General features: G+C 30.8%; 1 protein-coding gene and 1 long non-coding RNA gene across 4 annotated transcripts in view; both read left to right on the forward strand.

Moving 5' to 3' along the window:
- The window catches only part of Tau (microtubule-associated protein tau), an 87,412-nt gene that overhangs the window by 33,593 nt on the left and 27,027 nt on the right, over positions 1-26,792 (forward strand). For 2 of the 3 annotated variants that reach the window (XM_076305731.1, XM_076305733.1), the window contains exon 1: positions 24,291-24,368. The exons of the other annotated variant lie outside the window; for it this stretch is intronic. In XM_076305731.1, the coding sequence (XP_076161846.1) occupies positions 24,306-24,368 (63 nt within the window). In that variant the 5' untranslated portion in view covers positions 24,291-24,305. Of the gene's footprint in view, positions 1-24,290; positions 24,369-26,792 lie in introns of those variants that run through there. 3 annotated transcript variants of the gene reach the window in all.
- On the forward strand, positions 1,769-3,341 carry LOC143143884 (uncharacterized). The gene is made up of 3 exons (XR_012991284.1): positions 1,769-2,794; positions 3,029-3,075; positions 3,156-3,341. It is a non-coding gene; the product is annotated as an uncharacterized LOC143143884 (long non-coding RNA).

The raw sequence follows: 26,792 nt of genomic DNA on the forward strand, positions 1-26,792 counted from the left end.
TCGGTAGTAATAATTTACTATACTTTTTCGAAGTTTCTAGAAGAAACATCGATTAAAACATATAACACATAATATAATATAAAGCAATAGAAATAATAAAATAGAAATGTTCTAAGTATCTAAAACAGCGCTTCAAATAAAAAACTGCCTTAATTCAATATTGTTAAACCGATTAGGAGTAAATAAATAGAAAAAATGACAAAAATTAGCAGTATTTATGTATCACAAATACCTATCCCGTACTTTTTATTTATTATACATAACTATCATAATAGGATTAAAAACCAAAACCGAAATAGAACGTACAAAATAATACGGAGGAATATTGAAGAATCGCTACTAAATTTTAATATTTATAATCGAAATAGTACCGAATATTTATAACCGAAATAGTGTTACTTTTTCATCTTTAATTTTTTAATGAAACTCGAAATGTACCTCATAAATCGAATTCATGAATCCATAATAGTTTTGTGTATAATTTTCAATTTATTAATTTCGAAACGATACACGTGCACTTATTAATGGTAAAAATTTGTTTGATTTCAGGTAGGGGACACAAACATTGCGTTGTCGAACCAAGTCAAACACCGTGCACAATTGAAGCAAAATCTCCGTTGGGTAGACATTTCTGGTAAACAATGACTCTGACAGAGCTACCGTGAGCAAACAATGTTAAAATTACATTTATTGATCCCCTTTTTGCCATATCCCCTACGAGAAGATGTGGCGACTACGAGACGCGACTGCACACATTAGTTTCTCTGTTGATAAAATCGCCGCGTTCAACGCGGCATCGGGGGATGTAAACTGAAATGAATGGAATCACTGTTTCAATGGAAAAGAAGTTCGGTACGATCAGTACACCGCTAATGACACGTGAACGCCGATGAGCCGTGAAACAGCACAGTAGCAGCGATGACAAATATAGATAAGTAGCAATTAATAGGGTACTTGGTACTGTACGTTACAACAGAGGTAGGCAAAATATAATTCGAAAAATTTTTGAACGATGAATAATTTATCAATTTGTACTTTATTAAAAATTATGCTTGTCGATATAACGAATGAGTAACGTCCAATTGTCAGTCTTCGACAAACGATTTTTTATTATTTAATAGAACAAGCTTTAATAGAACAAAGAACGAGTATAATACAAATTATGCAGAAGAATTTATTTGTTTATTTTTTACATATCTTTTAATTTAATACGAATCCCATATTATGTATTTCTTTATTAGTATTGTATTTTTTCATTTCTTTTATAATTTTATATTATTTTCTTGCTCCCATTATTTCTGATATATATCATTTTAATTTTATATTTAATGTAATACAATGTAATGTATTACAACAATCACCATTCTGTAAAAGCACGTTAAATTCATTATTTTACATATGTGTCTTTAGAGTAAATTGTCTCAAGATAGTGAACATAAACAGATTTTTTCACTAATTTTTTGATTTTTCTTTGTACTCTCCGAATCTTGTTTCAACTATTTCTGCGGAGTATTCTTCGCACTATTTTTCCGTAATTTTTCCGAAACCTTGAGCTATAATAAAATACAACAAAATAATCCATTTTTTACAGAGTCCTAGAACATCCCTTTAAACATTCTTCCATTGCGTTACACATTCGTGATCATTAAGTAACAAATGTTTCGAGTACATAGAACTTATATTTGTAACTTTATAACATAATAATAACTTTAATCATAAAAAAAACCAATATACTGTGAGAACACTATGAGTCGAAAAAGACCAAAGAAATGCATTAGAGTTAATCAATAAACACATCGGCAGTTAAAACATTGATAGTCGAGTCTCCCGGCACGGATGATGTTTATCAAAAAGCAGATACTGTTTCATTAAGTTATTAGCATCACGTTATAGCTTCAGAGATAAAATACCACGGCTGGGTTTATCGCGTTAGAAAATTCTTTTTTTTTTTTTTTTTTTCATGAAAAACAACGACCTCTTCAACTATACATCGAAAATGAAGATTATCTTATAGAAACAGTCCAGCGAACCTATTTTGATATTTAATTTCATCATATTTAATTTGTACTTTTACAATAAGTTCAGTTGATCCGTGCATTGAAATTCCAACAACTGTTGGTTGGACATTAGTTAACAGTTGTTACTAAATGTTTGTACGTTGCTGGTATTGGAAATTATATTAATGTCGATGCAAGCTGACATTTTACATATATATATATATACATGCTGATACAAATTGATATTCGTCGGAGAAGCGATACTATCGATCTTTAATTAAAAGTGAATTATTGCAACGTTACAAATTCTACCAAATTATTACACTAACGCGGCGAATAGATTCTCACGAGGCAAACAAATTTTCCTCGCAGGAACACCCCTGTTCGTGCGTTTAAAGCGTTCATGTTTGGTATGCATTAAAGGCGACCGGCGGATTTTACACGCCGTGACGAGTTACTTCGAAGTTTGTAACGTATAGAACTAACTGGAATACCGGCCGCATCATCGTAATAACAGTGGAATTAAAGTGGCTGGCCAGAAAAAGGTGTGCCACGCTTTATCCGCTCTACCAGGTATTCGAGTTCTTCGTGCTTGTAAGACAAATGTGTATTTGTTTACAATGAACGCAAAAAGGCACGGTAATTGGGTATTCGTGCCCCCACTCAGGATCGTGAACATTCTGGTACCATTTAAGACGAGAAAAACAAATATGTGCGAGATCGAATCATTTGCAAAAAGAACATCCAGCGCTTTTTTTCCAAAAAATCGACTTTTCTTTATTTCGTGTTCTCTGCAGGTTTGAAGCTTTAAAAACATAATTAATAATAGTATTGGATTGTTCGGAAAGTCATTTCGTTTTCCAAAATGGAGAATGTATTATATAATTTGATAAAATGTTTATACACTCTAAAAAAATCGTATTTCATTTTCACTAAAAAAAGAAACAAAACAACTTTTCGAATAAACCAATATAATAAAATTTATAATAAATATAATGAAATATAACCAAATTTTTAGATATTTTATTTAGGTGCGCAAAATACGAACCGAATTGTGTGGCTTTAACGTACGAGCATCGTAAGTAATACTTGGAACGCGTGAATTTTTTAATTTAGGGCTGCTAGCTAGAATTTATTGCACACTGTTTGCCTCATTAGTGCAATTATTCTTCTTCGAGACCAATTTATGCAACTGCTATGACGGATTTGGATTTGTTGGAGCCTGAAAATCATTACTTCGTGGGATCCTTTCTTTAAAATGTTCTATGGAAGGCGTATATTATTATTATGAGAATGTATGCATTTCATTGTCTAGTTCTCTGCTCGATGCATTGTTGAGCTACAAAAACGGTATTAAATAGAGAAAAATTACACGTACACAGTCTTGCGTGGAGAAAAATTCACAATAGAAAGATCTGTGAAAATATGAAACTATTTGATTAAAAATTCTGCTTTTTCATTCTATCCGACAAGTGCACCCGTATCGTTAATAATTGATTTCGTAGATATATTAAGTTTCAAGTCAAATAGTTCATTTACACGAACCCCGCCATTTTTCAAGAACGAACAAAATTTTTCTTCCATGCTTCTGAGTAATAATACAGTTAAATTAAAAGATCCATAAATAGGAAGATCTTGAAGATTTCGTTTTATGGGAAGGTGTAAAGTTTCATTAGTTTCATGACAAGTATTGGAAATTTTGTTTTAAATATCAAAACATTACAAATCTTTTTCCCCAGATCATATTTTCCCCAGTCAAGTTGACTGTCAAGATTTCTCAAACACTGTTTATGTAATCGGCCTCAATATAAATTTTATACAATATATGGTATTTAAATTCATTTTCACCGATACTGAAATTTTTATACTGAAAATCGACTACCTCGATCGTTTAAAAACATTGGGCTCTATAAAATTCATTAGACAGAGTGGGTGAGAACGGACGGTGCAATTTAGCATAATTGGCGTAAGGGTGATCTTTTTTTTACAGAAGTTAGTCGAATATAAAATTGTGGTGTCGTTTTTATGAAAATCGATTTTGATAATACGCCAAGCACGCGTGCATTTGAGAGAAAGATTTGGCTAATACATCTTCCTATTATTCATTATTTCAGCTTGTTGGTGTTTGTGAACATTGGCAGTGATATGGTACTATCTATTGTACCTGGATTTAACTGGTTAAAAGACATCAAAATCACCAAAAAATAGTTAAAATCGTAGCACCATGGATGTTTAAAAACATCAGTGCAAATAAAAACAATAAACAAATGTTCTGAATCACATACGTATTTTTAAAATTGAGTTTCTCGTAAAAAATTTAGTATAACAAAGTTTTATTCTACATTTTCGATTAAATGTTTCAAATAGAATCACCATACCTATGTTTATTTGTAACATCTATCTACAGATATTAATGAAAAATCACAGAGAAAAAATTCCGAATATTTTTGCATTAAAAACAAATAAATATTAATACAAAAAAAAATCATTACCATCTCATTCAAATAGAGTGTAAAAGAAAATATATTCTAGACTATTATTTAATTTGAAATAATTCAGTAATTCTCGCTTTCAAGTGACAATCTTTACGCTGGATTCATGTAACAGAATCATTCTTCCCACTAATTATGTGTGTGTAACACAAATAACTTATCAGTCAGCATTAATGATCGAATTTTATTTATTAATGAAAATTGAGGTATCTATCACAATATTATTACTGGATTGGCAAAGTTTTTACAATCACCATAAGTTCAACAATAAGTTCAAACGTTTTGATTCATTTTCATTGAGAAAACCTCACCAATCCATTTTTATAAAAATATAATTAAAATGATAAAAATTTGTATCGCTTTTAAAAAAATACGATATCGCTTTTAAGTTATAGTCATCGAGTGTATGTACTGCGAGTCTCACTCGCTATTGTTCCATCTCGCTCACTCTTACTGTATCCCATTCACTTTCCTCGTTGAACGGTACACGTGAAGCTCAACCTCGGCTCAAGATAAAAATCGCTACATTCCAATTTTCTAACTTATAACTGGGAATTACCGTAGTCGAGTCAAAGGATCTTCGTGCCATAGTGGAAGATTGCAATCTTTATTACTAAATATCTCGTAAACTATTTAGTATTAACGTAAATGGTCTAATATGGGTTAAATATTGTTAGTTCTTTATCTACCTACGAAGTTTCATTAAAATCGATGTGGTCCCCTTGCGAGCAAAAGTTACTCGACACTGTCTACGTAGGTCCCCCTTACTTGTGATATCACATTCCCCTTAGCCCGAGACTTTTATCCAGCTCCTTGGAGCACGTACACAAAAGTAAACTTCGTGTAATAAAAGGCATCCGTCTGTATTTATTTTACAAACTCAGACGTAAAAAAAAATATAATTCACACATTTCATAGGATTCATAGGATTTTCATTCTTATTTTCTAACGATTTTACTGTATTGTCAAAATCGTAATTACTTCGAATTGTCTTTTGATTTTTTTCTTAATTTGTTCTAAATATAATTTTCATTCTTGTATCTTTTAACAGTACATTCTACTACAATTTACATTTATAATTAGTAGTGTATTGCACTATTGGAATCGTTCAATAAAATATCTCTTATTTCTGTCATTCCACTATAGTTTACTTCTTTTAGTTTTTGTCAAAAACGTTTTAAATATGCAATGCAATACAACGCGATAATTCAAGTAAATTTAACTAAACTAAAGTTTAATACATTTGAAATATTAAAAAACAGGGGATCATATTCCCAAAATTTATAAACGAACTTTTCGTATAAGCTGCTTTTTCTATACATTATTCGATGCATTAATCCTTCGTTGGTATTCTACAAAATTTTTTACCTTGCTTTAATTACAAAAATATTGTCTATATATATATTAAATTTTATGGACCAAAATAGCCAGGCAAGCTAGAATAATTCGAGTGTGAACCCCTCCAAGTTCTATGAGATCGTTTACCATGTTTAAAGATTATATAGAATTTAAAAGTATACATTTACTTGAGTGAATTTAAAAATAATTACATACACCCGTGTGAAGGTAATATATTTACAAATTACTTTGCAATTTTTGTGGTATATTAACAAATATAATCAAAACGGTTCAGTTAATATTTAAATTTACGAAACAACTCTTTTAGAGTAACATAGTATATGTACGCAAAATAATGGAATACTGTGTATTAAGTAATACAAAACAAACTAGGTTAATTAAAAAAAAGAATACTGCAATCAGTAATTTGGAAATACGAAAGTTGCGTAAGAGTGAAACAAAGATATGTCGAATATCTTTTATAAATTTAAATAATTTAATATTTTTATATATTTCTCTCTCTTCGTACAACGTTTCAAGAATAAGGCAAGTAAAGTTACTTGGGTTACTGGAATAGAAAGTCATACGTTTTACAGTGATGAAATTTTGAACTTTCTTTTCGTGATTCAACATTATAACGATTATCTTGAGAAAATGAATATTTTGTTTCGTGGAACAGAAGTCTGAAAATAAATTTCTCTACTAAAACACTTGATATTACTATTTATAACTTTTTACAAAACATTCAAATTCTTGATTTAAATCCTTTTTACATCGAATATTTGTTCTAACCGACCACACCTTGTTCCACGTACTTTCGATTACATTTACACAAATCTCAGACGATCTAAATCAAACTTGTGCAACTTCACGTTAAGATTATGATCAGATTAAAAGATCAATACTGTCCGTTCTTCCATTGTAGTTAGCTTTTTTTGGTTCTTATCAGACACGTTTAAAATATACCCTGTTAAATCAATATTTAACTAAACAGAAATACTGAGAAATAATTGACTATACACATTTTAATTCAAGGAATCTCCAAAATCTATAGATGAATAACTTTTTGAGTGAACTACATATGTACCTACATAAATATATATTAGTATTTTTCTGTTTATATTTTACAAGATATACAATATTATTCTCAATGAAACAAGTTAAGATATAAATTATATAGTTTTACATTATTCTAACAGTACTATACTATAACATGTAATATTGTGCAATGATTCGTATTGTGTAATATTACTCAAAATCGTCGATCGTTCCTACTTCTTTACTGTTTCTTTGAATTTATTATTCAAAATTAAAATTTCTGAACTTAACATTAAATATAACATTTTGCATTTTCCGTTATATTCTATAAATATAGTAATAGAGTTTGGTTATGAAACAGCTTTCGCCGTACCTCGTTTCTTTTGTGTTTCTCTTATTTTCTCTTTCTCGCTTAGAGACAATGCAATAAAAACGTTAAATAAAATAAATCTGTAAAATAAAGTATTTCTTCGTTGATAGATGGAAGTATATTTTACCCAAACCAATGCTTAAAGAGGGATAGTCGATTTCCAGTGCGAACTGTTCAGAGAACAGAATTCCGTAGGATATCCAAAACCTTTCTCCACACCTTTCGTGTACTATTCACCTGGACCTCTAAAACAAATATAAAGAAAAAATGTTGGTTTCTGTATCGAATATAAATGCGTGTTATTTACGCATATAGTCTATTTTAAACGAGAGACAGTCGATTTTTAGTCGACTGTTCAGATAACAGAATTCCAAGGGATATCCAGAGTCTTTCGTACACCTTTCGTGTACTATTCACCTGGACCTCTAAAACAAATATAAAGAAAAAATATTGGTTTCTGTATCGAATATAAATGCGTGTTATTTACGCATATAGTCTATTTTAAACGAGAGACAGTCGATTTTCAGTCGACTGTTCAGATAACAGAATTCCAAGGGATATCCAGAGCCTTTCGTACACCTTTCATATACTATTCACCTGGACTTCTAAAATAGATATAAAGAAAAAATGTTGGTTTCTGTATCGAATATAAATGCGTGTTATTTACGCATATAGTCTATTTTAAACGAGAGACAGTCGATTTTCAGTCGACTGTTCAGATAACAGAATTCCAAGGGATATCCAGAGTCTTTCGTACACCTTTCGGCCGGATCTTCTTACGAAAAGTATCCATGGAGGGAAAACTTTGGTCGCTATTTGCGTGTGAAAAAAAAAACGAGGCCTGATGCTACATAATTTATCGATAGATTGTTTCGTAAAAGCTCGAGGAAGTCGCGTGTATATGGGTGGGTTATCGAGTGAGTTGGGTTAGGTTGTCTCGTCGGGTGGTTGGGCGTCGAGGCGCAGGAGCAGAGCATGCCAGGACAAACGGACGGACGGTGGCCCGACGGACGTACCTTACCGAGGAAGGACTTCCAGGTCTTTATACAAGCTAGTTTCTCGCGAGACACTGATTGACGGACAACGTTCAGCTCGTGTGCAAAAATTGTCGCCGAGGACCGCCCTAGAATTCGACAGCAGGTAAGGGGAACCGACTTCCAAGCAGCATCCGGTTACGATACCAGGCCCCTGAATCCCGAGGAGGATTCCAGACCGTGGCCCGGGACGTCGATACCGCGATGAAAAATCGGGAAATAATATTTGAAACGGAGACGGTGTTTTCGAGAATCGATTCGTGGATCAATAATTAATTAATCGACGACGGGCTACGTCGTTATTTGTCCCGTGGTTACGTGGTTGTTCGTCGTTTTCGTCTCGCGGAAGAGTCTAGATTCTTTGACCCGTATTCCCGGTAGACAAACTCGATGTTCCATCTCTTTTCAACGTTATCGTTCGCTCGAGTGAAATACCAATCTTGATCAGTGTCCACGGTTCGTGACGATCGTCGCGAGAATTTCGAATGGGGAATTTTTCATTTCGCGTTCCCCTCGATATCGTTCGATCGAAACCGCGAACGAGACATCGGGTGTGAAAATCCGCGTGAAAATCTCCGAGTGGGTTTCTACGTTTTCGATGGAGCGACGTTATCACGATCGTCGATAAGGAGAAAGTAATTTCTCGTAAATGGGAATTTGTCCCGGAGAACGTGGTCGTAACTATTGACCGAATATCTAGCTATCGCACCGCCAAGTAGTAACGCTTATGCAATTCGTAGTTCGAGTTCGAGCTCGATGATTTATCGTTAAATAGTTACAATGCGCAGATTCGAATTATCGGCACAGCAACAATTAACGTAGATACTCATGAACATATAGTGTAATTGTGGAACGTAAGTCGCACACTTGAAAGTGCACTCCTCACTCTGCTTAACGATCACGATAGTTTTACGAGACGATTGTTCAAATTTTCATCGCAATGGTAACGTACGTGCAACAAATACTGGGAATACTTATCATCTTTCGTTCATAAATTACACGTAAAATAGGCGTAGGTCGATTCTCTCGTTCCATTCTGTCGTCGTAAATAACGATTTTTTTTTAATACGTATCCGTGCTACGTAGAATAGAAAGGCATAAAATATTACGGTTGCAACGCGTTGTAATACCTTTTTTTGAGAGAGAGACAATGTCCGTGGTACGATGTTGTCGAAAAACCGAGTGCTTTTACACGAACTTGTACGTTCTCGAGGGTGAACGAAAAAAAAAGCGTTCAAGTATCTACGAATCCGCCACCGTTGAGAATTCGCTCGATAATTGTGACACAATATCGCGAAAGAATCGGTGAAGAATTGCGTCTACGTTTAAGCACAGAATTCGAAACGTCGATCGACATTGATTATCGTCTGTGCCATCCATTCTGCTGGCACACAAAGCGCCTTTAATACCAACCTCCTTACGTGACTTTCGAATTCTTGTGAATAGTACATTTGTTTGTTGTTGTTGCTGTTGCGTATAAACGCTCCAAACTATTAAAACGACAAACGAATGCGCAGGTTGTTCGATTCGAATCGAACCGTTTCTGTCAATAGTGCGATGCAAACCGTATCGTTTAAATTTATACCAACGAGTTACGGTAAATTGATAATTGTGCAATTTTTTTGCTCCGTATGTGTGTGTATAAACAATGTAGAGTCAGTGTGCAACCGGATAGTACGAACTAAAATTTACAAATTCGTATTACGTGACATTAGACTGTATTACGTTATTTTGTATACAGTTTATTACTCCTTTACCCCAAAACGCTAACAAAAGTAGTGCTTTGTGAATTTTTTGCTCAAACACTACTATATTGACGATCGTTTTTTACGTATATAAATCTGTCGCATTTCAAGAGAACGTAAAACTTTTCGTGTAAAGGAATATTTATTTACCGAATAAATATATCTACAGGGTTCAACATTTTTAATTCTATTCATCAGAAATAAAACAAAAGGCTAAATTTCATGTTCAGTACGGTTGTAACTATATTCCGAGTCGTAAAGATAAATTAAAATATTAAGTGACACTCTAAAGAGAAGTAGTAAAATTTTGCAAGAAAAACTGAAAATTTGACATGCTTAATTATTAACGTACACTTACTTGACATGTGTCAGTTTAGAAAAAGTAGATTCGGAAAAAACAACGTTAAAGTCGGACAACACGACACGCAACGGTTTCATTCGCGCGTACAACTGTATATATTGTAATAGAGTTCCCTACCGTAATTCAGTTAATCACATCACGCCCATTGCTAAATGAAAATGACAGTGCGAAAAAATCATCTGAGTCACCTTTACGTCGAACCTTCAAGCAAGCGCTCTGTATGCGCCGAGCGTTTCGATTTTTACTTTCAACTTTCATTCCCCGTGAGTGCGCCAATTTTTCGAATTTCAATCTAGTAATTTCGAAGCATGTCGTGACGCCTAAAATTTAAAACAATGCAGAGAGAATTGATTTTTAGTATACTATACTTTTAGAGGAAAGATTAAAGGGTTTAGAACCAATTTGGGAAAAAAGAAACAAATGATTCATGAACCCATTTACTACACAATGCTCCTTTCTCAAACTATTGAATAATATATATCAAGTATTCATTGTGTAATATTTTCATAGTAACTTTCTTTGATATTTTAGTTTCAGTATCATTGAAATTTTCCTATTATCTATGTATTATATTATGTTACTTTATTAATGACTAAAAATGATAATAAATATAAGTGATTAATAAAGAAATACTAGATATAGAATTTGAAAACAATGGTTTTAGTGGGACACAAAAACATCTGTTTTAGGCTCTTAAAAACGTATACGCACCTTTGAATAGATATATCTATTTTAGAATTCTGAAGTCATTTTTAAATATTTTTATAGACATTTATAAACATTTTATATACATATCTTATGTCTTAAACACAGACGCGTATATAATAATCCTTATCGAATTCGCTCGAGAAAATGTATAGTTAAATTCTATACGATTTTGCATGCATTGAGTAAACATTTATATAATTTTACAGAATTTACAGTAGCACATACCATAAAAGGTAATATATGGAAATAATATTTTTACAGTAAAGGAAAGAATATACCATATGTATCTACAGTTACTTATTTATATACGAAGAGTAACACATGAAATAAATACCTCACATTAAAAGTCGTACATCTATATATTTTTGAAATTTTTAAACAGTTTTTCAGTGTTTAAAATTTATTAAACATTGAGCTACTTCATTTTTGGAGAATTATTTCTCCAAATAATGTTCTCCAAATTTTATTCTCCAAAAAAACAATAGAAAAACGAAAAATATTAATTTTTTATCGTAAGAAAAAAATTCTTCGAAACATAAAATTATAAGAATTATATTTAACTAATCCAAATAATGATTTACACAAATGGAAATAAATATATTGAAACTGAAGGAAAAATCCATTAACAATAAGATTTGAATACTTTCAATAAATTGGGTAGTAAAGAAAGTTTAGAAGGGGTAAGGTTTAAGGAAAAGAAACAAACTAAAGGTAAATTGATCAGTCTTTATTAGTGAAATAACACTAAAAGACATGTAGTATTATGGAAGTACATTTTTCACGAAATATGTAAATATAATTAACGGTCGTGTACCTGAAACTTACCTGTACAGCCCTTATTTTCAACACCACCTCGACAATTAAAACTTCTGTTTTCTGTTAAATAACGTTTGTTTCCTTAGATTTTTAATCTTCATACCCATAGTACTTTTCATTTAGGAAGAAATGACCACAACTATACATTCTAACAAAAATATAGATGTTCCGTGGTTCGTCAATAGTCTCTGTACCTTTTCTTGCGGATTAAAATTTGAGTTTTTAAAATTTTACACTGAGTTTTCTTTTATGTACGTGTATATACATATTATCAACTTAGTCATTTCAATCAATTAATTTAATTAAAGCAAATAAAAAATTCAAACTAATAATAATTCATGATATCTATCACTTTAAGGCGACGGTTGACTTATTATCATCAGGAAAATATCATTATAAATATTTATTCATAATTTTAGTGGTTACTTCCATGTTACAATATTTGAATTAATTTAATAGCTAAACATACACGTATGTACAGAGTATCCTTAAAGAAGTTAACTTTTCCAACCTCCATTTTTGATCCTCTTCATGCTACAAATAGTCAATCGTTAATGTATATTACGAAGAGTTTATAATTAAAATAGATCTAGCATGTGTGTTCCAGTTCTATTTTAACACACACGCGCGCTCACACATAAACACACATACACACACAAGGAATGTAAATATGTATATATTTCTCTTCTAAGTATATAATTTTACACTTTTTCTCCTAAATAATCAACTACCGATACACTTATCTCAATACGTACACCTCCACTATCTTAATAATAATTTCTTTGGAATATAAATGAAAATAATTGACTATTTTTACTGTAAAGAAACACAAAAGCAAAGGTCAATAATTCCCAAATATAATAATAAAAATGTAACGTTTCCACATTGGTTATAAATGTGTTCTATTTTTATACGTAATTTATGAAAATAATTGCGCAAACGAGAATGGTGAGTTTTATTTGTTTGCCAACATTCATAGCTTGTAAATTACACGTTGAACGATGTGATTTACAAAACGTTGAATGAAATGTTTTCAGATCCCAACGGTTCTTACTCTATAATTAAAATCTTATATTGTTACCGGTACTACCAGATAACAAAGGTTCAAATTCTATCAACAAGAAATCTTATTGGCGTAGCACTCGCGGCACTGGTAAATAGGTTAATATCCAGGAAGCGTTGATGCGCACCTGATAACCGAGCCCACGTGACAATTGCACATCGCCACTGCAGGTGATTCGAAGATGTTACTGGAAGATAAAACAACATTGCCTGTTCATACCCTGCCATTGCTATTGTTATCAGCCGTTGCTCCCAATTCATCTTCCTGCCTCGTCCGTAAAAAAAAATCGTAAATATCCAAATTGCACGTAAAAGACTGCTAGGAAAGGGGTAATTTAAAATACCCTTGGTAATGTGCACGAACTCTATCGATAATATCATGATCGTGAACTTGCGAACGATAGTGGTTGCTACGTCGATTACTCTTACGGTCAATAACTGAAAATTTTTAAATAAAGTGTAATAGAAAAAGAAATCAATAAGGAGGAATTTCTTTCGGAATACCTGGATACGTTATATAACTTATCACACGCCTACGAGAAAAACGACGCGATTAAAAAATTGTCCATTATTGGATCATGCAGCCGTTTTATAGGATATTTGTAACACAAGTCTTGTTCAAAAACTTGTTTCTAGATAGCGAATTTATAAACGAAATGAAAAACTTGAATTTATGAATTTCAAAAATACTGTACGAAGTAGACTTGGTTAAAATTTTGTTACGATCTTTAAAACGGTACGTAATTAATTTTGTTTACTTTTTGTAGAAAAAATTTAATTAAGCTTTTTATTTTGTAAAACTTTTATTCTATATTTATATACTTCAAATTAATTGTGTTCCCATAATATTGATAAATTTTTATATTTTATAAATATTAAGCAGTTTGTAAAAAGGATATGTTCAGATTTATTACTTGATATAGAAACTAATTATGCAACATGCAGGGTGAACTGTATAACGTGTTAAAATTTTTTCGGTAAATATTAGAGATTAAAATTATTTTCTTGTATTTGAGATTCGGTGGGAGAAACAATAACGTTTTCATAATTTGTTTAATCCTGATAATATAATTTAGTATTTTCCTAACGGAGTTACTTCATAATTGGTTCGTATTTAAATAGTTCCTTTAAACATGAGAACATATATTTGAAATGATTTCTTTGAACATAATAAAAGAATAAATGAAACAAAAATTGCACTCAGTTCATATACCAATAACGCTAATGAAATTGGCAGATATTTAAAAAAATAAAGATAAGAAATTAAGTACTCGTAAATATACGCACAACATTTTTTTAGTGGTAACTAAAATAATTTTTAACTCCATACACGTTAATTTTAATATGTTTTATCTGACTTAAAAAATACACGTTAGTTTTAATATGTTTTATCTGACTTAAACAATCTCCAAGATCATGAAGAAAAAAAATATGAAAAAATATTTGAAATAAGTATAGCACCTTTTTCAAACTAACAGTTCAAAAGTAAATCGAATTTCTACGTCATGTTTTCTTATACATTTGTAATTCTTATATATTTATTGTATTTCGTGATAGTGAGTGTGCATACCTTCTTTGTTGTAAAACACTACCGCGTGACTAAACGTTTTACCGTGTTAGTTTCATTCATTGACCTGTATGCAATTTCTTAGAATTATAGTTGCAACACGCTTCGCCTCGGCTGGATACAATTGAAAATGATCAAAAATAGCGTGTACGCGCTTGAACCGTTGTAATTATTACAACTGCTTATTATGGTCGTATGTAATACTTTTCTAAACTTCCGTGAAATAAATTTCTGAATCTAAGTGAAAGTAGAAAATACTGGGAATTTTATTAAACAAAATCTATTTAAAATATCAATTGAAACTCTGCACTATTATTTATATTTATTTCGCTAAAAAACAAAGACGAAGGATTAATCTATATAAAATTGGCTATGATTCGAACTAGAAGAAATAAAAAGTATAAAAAATTAACAAAATGACGTTTTGGAAACAATGCATCACAACGGTTAATAAAATAACATACAGTATTACAGTTTATTTCGATGCTATTAATTTATGTATATTTTAGAAAAAGAATACAAATATTAACGATAAAAGTAAGGAATAATAAAATTAGATATCATTTGGTTAAAGATTTATGGATCACAAATCTCTTTGGCGACTTAGTCGCACAAGTTTTGTAACAAATTTAATCAGGTAATTGATCAAGTATTATATTTATTTTTTTGTGTATTAATTTAATTAAGTATTATATTTATTTTCTATTTTACATCATAGCATACATTTTTCTAAAACCTTATATGCTTGAAAATGCTGAGGTATATACGTCAACATGGTCATTACTTTTACATTTTATTTCATTGGTCGAAGTATAATACATACGATATCGTGTCATTAGGATGCTACATATGTGAAAAGTTCCACTGTTAGACGTACGTATACTAAATTCTGTATAAACATACGGTATTCAGATAATAGGGCGTTCGATAAACAGAATGAGAGTGGAATGTATTTGGATAACGAGAGTTCGAATAAGAGGCGTTCTATTGTAATTTAAAGATACCCCGTTTTCCTTAATTGGTACGGAAAAATTACATCTACTTTATGTGTAAATTTCAAGTATCAAGTATCTGTTCATTAATTTTTACACAATCGTGTTAATTGTCTCTAAAATCATAGTTTCGAAAAAAGAACGCGTTTGAAATGTTGAATACTTCTCTATTAGAATTTTCAAGATTGTTATAATGTAATTAAAGTGACCTAATGGACTGATTTTTAGGAATCAATTAGAAAAGCAAGTCTAAATATATAAAAAAAAGTTAGACATTACTTAAGCAATAATTAAATTTAATAAAAAAGAATCGTAAACAGTGAATTTGTTCTCTTAATCCAAATCCTTCATAAATTTTTTTCTTTTATAGATAATATTTCCATTAATTTTTGTTATATTCGGAAGAAATATTTTTTTTTCCAATTAAATTTTTACAAAATTTCGTTTGTATAAACACGTGCTCGTTCCTCGCACGAATACTTTTTTATTTGCATTCCAATTTTCAATATTGAATGTCAATATTTGTAACATCATATTCATTCCTTCGTTAAACAAACACGTTGTCGAATAACTCACAATTCCAATTGTTTTCGATACACAGAATACATTAACGCAATATCCCAAATCAAGGGGATAAAATTTTCCTCGCTATTTTGGAAATGCACAATACCGCATTTTCTTAGTAAATCATCCACAGAGACAGAAAGAAAGAGAGAGAGATTTTCATATAACTGGATTCAAATTTACGATTCAAGATTTACAGTTCCCATGAAATATGTATATACACGAAACATATACGTACCTAACAACTTTTATTACCACTCGGTCACGCTCAGTCGTGTTCCTGTTTGCCTATTTGTGCATCAGTTGCGATCTTGTTTTCTCGATCTTAGATCAGATCTGGAGTTCTGACTAGAGTGTTCATTTCAGTTTAAAAATAATTCATAATTCAAATTATACGAAACGTGTATTGTACACAAAATATTTCACCTCTTCGGGGATACTGACACGCACGTGTGCATTTAGTTTTCAACTTATTTTAAATATTACAACACGAAACTGGTCCTGAAAATTGCGAATAAATATTCACCAATTAAATTTCCCGGTTACACAACATAGTTACATCGTCGCGAGGTTAATAGGTAGTCGTGTAAATTTTTGTGTGTTACGAACAAGATTAATCATTATTCTCCACGGCTTAAACTTATGTATACGGATTGAAATTGTTGTACTTTTCGTTTTTAACGGTAATTAATAACGGTGCAACCTTCGCGTAGCGTGGGCAGACGTTTTTCAAACGCAAAATAATTCGCATCTGCTAATGGTCCACGTGACCACCCGTCACGAAGGTGTCACAACCTTTTATGACACGTGTACTCATTAGTAAGTTAACTTAACCGTATTACACGATGTGAATCCACGTGCATATAAACGCCGGAGTCGAACACGCTCACCGGGTCGGATCAATAACTTCAGGAATGGGCACTTGCCGAGACGTACAGACACGCTGTTCACGACCTGTTTCTGGCTCTCTCTAGAAAATGAGAACGGAAGTCTTTGACGTGCTTGTGGTCATCGCTTGAAAGTCTTCCCCGGTCATCTTTCGGGAATTAAGTTAACGAACCTGCTTTAATAAGTAATGATGTTTCTTGACCAAATGTTAGATCGAAATTGACTAATTTGGAAAAATTTCGATTCGAGACACTTTTAACGAAAAATTTTACAACGGCTGCGCAATAGCAATGCTTAATCGAATTTCCAAATATCTTATCGCTCGTTAACACATATTGACGACTAGGATAAATTGTGCTAAAATTTTGTTGTACAACCAACATTATTTTTTAGATTAAAAGAAATTGGACCAGTGTTTCTTAAATTTCATAAAATACTGTTAGAACTGTTTTTTTAGAAAAGTGTATCGATGTTTTAAAAATGTTTATCTTATTTAAAATGTGTTTTAATTGAAACTTCTTACATGCTGTTTACTAAAGAAGTACAAATAAAATAAATCTGAGAAATAGGTAGCAGACTTGCATGAATCTTCTTGGAATTTATTTCATACTCTTTAAGGGTAAACTTATTTTTTTTTATTACTTGGCTTCCTGGTAAAATTATCTCATTGCAAACGAAAAATACGATAGAATTTAAATTTGTTATCTGTTATTACTTTTAACGGAAACAGGTGAAAATTGCTAGATATTTTACGATTACCAATGGAAGTTGGTATAAAAGAATGTACAAAAATGTTCAGCTGTTCCAAACTTTCAAGTGTCCTATTTTCAGATTTTCTTTTTAATGCTTTCACTACTGACAATAGAAAACTTTCTAATATTTATTTAATATTTTCAGTAGAACTTTTTTATAAGCGTGAAACACAAATAAAATTTAAGGAAACTTTAAAAATGAAATAGTATCGAAAACATTTTTGTTTCTATCATTTATTCCTACTTTGGTAAAGAGCTCCCATTATGTAAATAATGGAGCTTCGTAAAATTTACAAATATAAGAGTTGTCTATACTTTTTCTACATTAAAAACTTTTTTAGTTAACAATGGAGTAATTTCGTCTTTCACAATTCTGAAGGTATTACATTTGTAAATAGAAATATCACTTCAAAGCTGTTAATTACTATTGTGTATTTATTTAATTATCCATTAATACTGACGTTAAAATGCAAATAGATACTATTGCAAAGCCTATGATATTTATTTACTACTTAACATATTTTCATGAAAATGAGATTTCTAGTTGACGATTACAAATTTGTAAATAAATACTAGAAATCTAAAACAAAGTTTTCTGAGTTAGTCGTACCAACAAAACTGAAATGAATCAAGTAAATCTTATTGTAAAATTAGAAAAATTGAATTCAAATAATCGAAATACATATTTACAATATAAATGAAAGATAATATATTGAAAGTGTAAGAAAGATGCCTTTACAAAATTCTTAAATAATAATCCGTAATAAACTAGTAAAACGAATTGATCACAATTTTAAAGTTATATGAAGACCATTGAAAATAACAGGACAGAAACATTCATTTTTAATAAACTGAGTATTAAACTTTGAAAATTTAAGATTATTAATATTTAAGGATACGAAACGAATGAAAAATAAATTATACAGTCTTTATTTTTTAAATTACTCTATTGATCAGTACCATCTGTATAAATTACTATCTCTAATATAGTTAACATTTTCAATGTATGTTTTTGGTCCTCTTTTTAGAACAAATAGTCAGTAATTGACACATTCTCAGTTTGCCCTTAGATGGGTAAATATCAACTAAATGCGCAGAAAGTTATATCGATCTTCATAGAAATACCGAGTCAGTCATTTAATATTGGAAGCTGAAATATTTTCGTAACTATAAATTATATTGAAAATAACTTTGGGCAACGGTTAAATGATTTTGAAAGAGATATTATTTAATATAACTAGATATTTTTTAAGTGGATGTGTAGAGGACATATAACGATCAAATTTATTTTTATTTAATGGAATTATATATTTTTCAATACATCAATCAATTCAGCTCGTCATTCTTTATAAAAATAGTGGAAGTGCCCTTACGTGCAGTTTTATTGCTATTTTTAGTAAAAAATCATTACCTTAGAAGATATAATATTTTAATTAAAATATTTGTGGAGTGGTACTCGTACAACCAATTGCAACTACATACATTTCTGTTATAATTACATGTGATATTCCTTAAATACTGGTAGAGGTTAACAAATCGAATTTATTTGGATAATCATTTTATGTATTATTATGTTGACTAAAGATAATCGTTTATGTTAAAAAGATGTGCGAATGTTTTTCAGAAATCAGATGGTGTTTTGTTTCTTAGATCGTCCTTTGTTTTGATTGTCCAAGATATGTTTATAACATTAGAATTTATAATATATACAGGTCAAGTAACGTTTATTACGTTATTATATCAAAATTTTTGCCTCAGATTATCACTTTGGGCACAATTTGTAATAGTTAATATCGCAAACTCTGTTGGTGAATATATACAATGTTAGAATATTTCTTTTTAGTTGAATTATTTTATAGAACATTATTTATAGTCAATATAATCATATATAAAATGGTACAGATTAATCTGATTCGTTAACCTATATAATTTTATAATAAAAAAAGGCATTTGTAATTGATTGTACGAGTACCACTCTGCAAATATTTTAATTAAGATATCTCCCACAGTAATAGTTTTTCTATTTCTTAATTTAGCACTGTTTTATAAAGACTGACGAACCAAATTGATCGGTACATTAAAAAATATATGATTCTATTAAAAAAAAAAAACAAATTCGACTTTCATAGTAATAATGTTCTCAACTTACAACAATTCTAGTCATATCAAGCAATGTCTCCCTCGAAACCATTCAACCTTTATTCTAGGCCTATTTCAATATAATTAACAATTTCGAAAATATTTCAACTTCCAGTCTTAGATAATTCACCCTGTGTATTCTACCTTCTTTTCTGAACGATACGTATTATTATTGTTGCGTTACGTCTACGTTTTGCAAATATAAAAAAGCTTTCAAAACGTCCTAGTCCACTGTGAACGCGTTAATCCATCTTACAAAAATATTATTATTCGAATAAGAACAGGTATTGAGAAATTCAACACGTTACTCTGTTTCCATAACTTATTTTATGAAAATCAATTTTAAAGTAAAGTAAAAATTGTTTCAAAAAAATACGGTTACTCCGATAGCTATTCTTTTATTTTTCTCGTTTGTACGCAAATGAGTTTTAAATTTTTGCACGTCCCGTACAAAAAATACCAATAAAAGACTACGGCAAATGAATATATAAAAGTGTTCTTCGTTAAAAGGGTACAAAGACAACAAAGTAATTGCATCATAGTTGAACGAATTATTTTTTCGAAGGGTACAGTTATTTCTGATCATCAGATATCCCAATCACTGTGCATTGAACAGAGTTCACACGAAATTCTCGCATATCTATAGATTCAGATCGTGAGAGAGATCGTATCAAGGGAACTGATTGGAAAGGGACTGCTGGCAATACTTTCGAGTTAGATTCGTGGATGTGCTAAAGAAGGAATAAAGAAAGTCGCAAGCACATGCTATAGCTGGTAAAACGTCTGAAGGTTACCAGAAGGTTAGACGTTGTATAAGTCAAATGCACGAAAGACATTACATTGCCCTCGTATATTAAATGAACGTTGATCTTATCGGTCATTTCAGTCACAGAACATCGGAACGTGCGTCTTGTGTTTTTTTTAGTTTCGTTTGGTTAACTTTTTTTATAAATAGTCGATGGCGTGACTGGTTTACAAGAAACATCGCGTAGACCCATTTATCAGTTGCGAAATTAATCATACTTATGAAAAACAATTGCACCGTTTATCCATTCGAAACGCAAGCACGGATTGAGATAATAATTTATGCGAATTACAATTTTTCAATAAGAATTTAATAACCTTCTCGCGACAATTTTAATACAATAAATGGCAACGAAAATACTTTAATTACTTGTACGTAACTCGATTCGTCGATTGAAAATTTGATCGAGAATTCTGACGATTACGTCCATTTGATAGTTTAGGATGCATTGTGAAATCCGTAGCGAAGACTTGATATAAATTTAATGATCTCCACGCATCGCTTATACGAAAATGATTCTTCCAGCTTGATTAAAAATTGTAACGTGAATGTACGATGATACGAATGGTTTAATGTATCCGGTTTCTGGAAATATGATACAAGCTATGGAAACAAATTCTTGGTACTAAATATACGGTGTATACTATATACACTTGCGTGTAAAAGAGTTACGTGCGCTGGAATAATGTGTCCAAAGAAATTAAACGTTTTCATGCGTGAAGTTTCGCGAGAAAGCATTCTAATATCGTAATTGTTGTTGTATTAAGGGTGCGTTACTTCAACGTTACTTTGCACCCTTATTAGTTTTTTGCACGAAACCATCGTGGTTTCGTGATACACACGCGAATATATTTACCAAGGTTAACCATTGCTACCGTTATACATAGAAATATGATCCCCCTGTATTCTACAGTTCAGATCGTTGCGTGCGTTCCTTCGTCTAACTTTGGTCTCTTCAATCGTAAAACTTTTTTACCTCCATTTTTTTTTTTTTAGTTGTTCCTTGTTAAACATCCTTCACGCCCAAAATACCTCGTAACGTTTTGTTTTTTCCATTAGACGATAAATACTTTGTCAATTTTTACGATTACTGGAACGTATTTGAACAAATTATGAAAATTCGAAGTAATTTGTTTAGTTAATATCGTTGGATAAATATTTTATTTTTTCTCAGAATTATTATTGACTAAATCGCGGAATCATTACTTAAAAACGTTCTCTCGAATATAAGTTTAACAAATATTTTTTCACCTTAACATTTGCGTAATATATTCTTCCAATTTTAATTGTAACCTTTATTTGTAATCAAATTTGATTTATTTCCCTCCAAGAAATGATTGAAATTTTTCAATTTCAAATCAATTTTCCAATTCAATGTTGCACATTGTTGGAATACTTACTCGAATGACGATAGTATTGGAGAAAGCGTGAAAAATAGATTTTCATACTTAGCGAAATTATCTATACAGAGTGTTCGTCGTAACTGTATCCACGATTTTAGAACCAATTACGATAATTGAACAGAGAATAACTGTACCGATGAAGAAAATAATGAGTTGTTTTAACAGTGATGTGATTGTTATAACAAGCCATTGTTTCCTTCATCGATTCAATCTTTGATCAGGACTTTGACGTCAAGTTTTTCTCTAAACAATATGGAGGGTATAGTTGTATATAGAATTAATCAGTTATCGATCACAAATAAAAACATTTTCCATTCGTCAAATCCAGTAATAACAGATAATTATAGGTTATTATTGAAATTTTATTGTTTTGATCCTCTCTACAACACTAAATAGAATAAATGATATTGTATCGTTTATAAAAGACAAGATGATCTTGTTCTCTCAATAAACAACAATATTTGTGAAATTTTAATTACTTCCATCAATTTTCTCTATCAAATTATCGTGAATGGATTAAAAATTGTAAATACCATTATTATAAATACCTAATATGAAAATGATGAAAAATGTTGCAAAGTTATTATTCGCATCTCTTGTTATTTGGAATCATAGGTAAGAAATTTAAACAGGTTCATTTGTATCGCAGCATGTTCAAATTGATAGTAATAGTCGAACCTCAAAAATATCTACACCGTAAGTAAATTTATGCAAAATTCATTGCTATAATCACGTATCACGTTACCACGTATCATACTATTGAACATACGATTATTTTTACTGCACGCATTCTAGGTACATAACAAAACAGGTAGTATAGTGTCGACTAAAATTGCGGGAATTCTTCGAACTATACATACACTAGGCTCTGTAAAAAATTAAAAAATTTAGTTCGTTAGGAGGTAAGTATGAATAAAATTGTACGTTATTCGAATATCTACGAATAAATCTTAATCAAATATTTATCTAAACGAAATACTTTTAATCGGGTAATTTATTCAGATGATCGTTATTCGTTAATAGCAGATTTAGTCGTGGGTGACGAAGCAAATTTAGTCCGAATAAAATCTCATTTGAATAATTTGTTCACGACTCACGAACCAAATATTATTCAAATTACCTTTTATTTGAGTAACGAAGACAAATCGAAATGTTTCGTAGACAACTAATCGAAACGAAAATGTGAAACAGATCTTTCATAATTTTGAAAAGGGATTCAAAAGGTATTATTAGATTTTTAATTGGTGGAAGTTTTCGAAGTCATAAATATTTATTATAAATCTATATTTTTTATTTCGGAATCCTGTTTTACGTAATAGAAAATAGAAAAAAAGATCCTTCCTTTATGTAACGAAAAAAGTATCCGTTAAATACGCGTATTTGTGGGATGTATGTGGTATTCGAGCGGCGTATATTATTTTTATGCGTACACACTGTTAGATGGTTTATTATATACAACGAATAAATATTAATATACCCGTCTTTGTTATTCAAATAACTAACAACGGATAACATTTTATTCGTCGCTCACAAATGAAAATTCCTCGAGAAAAAACGTTACTCGTTATCTAGATAAAAATATACTCAACTGAGTGAGTAAGATCTATCATAGAAAATATTAAAAGATTATTACAACGATTAGGCTTCGCCAACTATAATCTTTCTTCCAAAACACCGTCTATTAAATACAGAAGAAAGCATAGGAAGCGCATAGCATCTTTATCCACACTTATGAACCGATTGTAATAGTTTACCATTATAGTGCTTGTGTAATTTTGTCCGTGTCCACAATATTTGTAAATTCATTATAATACAGAAAACTTGTTAAAACGATTTATAAAATCTACGACACAAATTTAAATATTATTCGAGAAATGTAAATTCGACATAAATTTGAATTTCAACGTTTTCGAAGAATCTCGAACAGAGCATCCGTAATTACTGCTACCATTCAAGTAGTTTCATAATAATGACTTCGCTAAATGTGCTTCTTGAAACGTCGTTTGCATTCAAGTACGATGACTCACGCATCAAGAGTAGTGTCTTTTCATTCGGTACAGTTCATTGATCACAACGTAGACCCGTTGGTTTTTCACAGAGCACTGGCGTAGAATTATACAATTTCTTTGATGGAATGACTATCGTTGATACGTAACAGGTTTATCGGGAAATATTTTGTCAGAGGTGAGAAGATCCTTAAATCGACCTAAACTCTAATTGCGTACGAACCCGAAATGGATTCGCAAGAAACTGCAAACAACGCGGCCGAGTCTGGTTCGGACCGCGATGGAAATATGGTAAGCACAGTTCTATTTGATATTAAATATTCTCGAACGTGGCCAATAATCGGTAAAAATTTTAATATTTCAATTATAAACATTGGACCCACATAGGTTGAAAACGATTCAATATTTATCCTTTCTGGTAATAACAAATACTCACACGTGTCGAAATTATGCTACGTAAAATTGGAATATTGGGTATACAGTTTAGCCTTTAAACATGACAAATATTTTTATGATCGTGCAAACGAAAGTACATATGTACATACGTCTTTTGGAAATTATTATTACTTTTTATTCGTGATAAAATTATAGCAGAGAAGTTAGCAATGAGATATAGTGATTCTCACTATTTTGCGACGAGGTATTATTAGTTTAGGTATAGAAATCCAATGATTCTTCTCTCTACGTATAGTGACAATAATTATACTCGTTTTATTATTTTCTGGAAGTCTACACACATTATTAAGAAAATCTTAGGAAAGTATTTGAGATATAAAAATAAAAATAACGTATCAATGGTGAGTATAACAATTCATTTTCCGTAAGAAATTATGAGCAAATTTTCATACATACTGTTCTACAGCGTCGTCGTCTGTCCAACGTAATCAATAATTATGATGTCCCTATTATATATACATACATACTGGGTCATTATACATTATCTAATATTTTAGGCATATGTTCGTCCTCGATTATCAAAATGTAGTATCAAATATAATAATTACACTGTAATTATACTGTAATAATAATTATATTGTAATAATCATTAATATTTTGAAAATTATTCATAACGAAAGAAACTAATTTGTATTTATTAAAAATAATATAAATCTTCTTATACTCATTTCTATCTAGATAAATTCTATATAATTACAATTTACATAAAAGTTATACTTGTTTCAACATTAACATGACTTGTTTTTGTGTAAATTGCAATTATATAGAGTTTATACCGTATAATTATATATTCAAACCGTAAAATTATATATTCAATAATATATTCAAACCGTTTTAAAGATGAAAAAGAATCACACGAAGATCTGTCTCAAAAGCTCCTCCTTTTCGAATTACGAGATTTTGTTTACGATAGAGTTTCAAGAAAACACTTTTTTAAAGAATTACGTCACGAAAAAAATCAAAACTCTTTAGGTATCACGTTTTATTTAAATTAAACTAAATTTTGCTGGAAACTTAAAATATGTATACAATATATTATAATTATAAGCTACTATAATCAAATAGACCAGAATTTTACAATGAAAATAATACCAAATACATCATATTTTAATTATCTCGAATTAAACGAGCAATATTTAACTAGCAATGTTACTTTGTCTGTGAAAAGTATCGATACGTGACAGTTTACAATCGCTATCTTCGATAACACTGATTAAAAAAGTTACTTGTGTCATGAAATACAATTCAATCATTCTAGAGAGAACGAAACATCTGTCCAAGCTTAAGAGGAATATAATACTATAAATGAAGAAAGTGTGAAAACGGTATCAAATCATTTTTGTTTAGTTACAGATCTTACGAAGGCTGACTAAAACGTCTGACCCAATACGTCTCGTGACTCCTTTCAAGTCTGATCTTTCTTCCTCTTACTCTCATACTACTTAATGTATACCGTTATACATACCTACTTGTGAGACCCTGTCAATAATCAGTACTATCGTTTCTCAAAATTAAGTACCTTAATTACCACAAGTTTTTCTACGCTTATTTCGTCCTGGAGGCAATGTGCCAACCCACAAGAAATAACGTGCAATCTTGTTCGAAAAATACTACTCCAGAAATTCGTGATTGATTTTACGCCTTACTTGACACAGAGGAATCGACATCAGTCTTTTTGAAGACGTATACAATTGGAGATAATTTTCCCTATAAACAACCAGTTTTAAGTAATTTTATGTAGAAAACGTTGAATACGCAATTTATTAAACACGAATCGCTTTGCTAATGTAAAATCGTTAATATTAATTTTAAAAGCAATAAATCCGAATTAGTCTGTGCTACATCAGTAAATTTCGGGCCTTACAGCTCCAATGTATTATTTTTAAATAATACATACTCGTTAATACCGATTCGTGTCAATTCTCAAGCATTGCATTTAAATATCAATGTAAGTTATCGTTACTATAATTTAGATAGTTAATTAGTAAATAAAACGTGGAAACAGAAGACGGTTTCTTCACCAAGGGCCAATCTATACGAATCTTATATTCTAATAGCAGAAAAATTCCTATTACTGAGTATACGTTAATCAAGAGACAATTGGGTCCCTGTTTCTCGGACTTATTAATCGCCCATAAGAAGAAGGCACACCGTGTTTACATCCCCACTCCTGTCGTAGTCCATTATCTCTCCTACGATCGCAAGCAAGAGTCGCTGTTGTTCAAAAACGACAACTAAGATCCACGGCGACTAGTAACG

Source organism: Ptiloglossa arizonensis, chromosome 2 (genome assembly GCF_051014685.1).
Source record: "Ptiloglossa arizonensis isolate GNS036 chromosome 2, iyPtiAriz1_principal, whole genome shotgun sequence".
Taxonomy (NCBI): domain Eukaryota; kingdom Metazoa; phylum Arthropoda; class Insecta; order Hymenoptera; family Colletidae; genus Ptiloglossa; species Ptiloglossa arizonensis.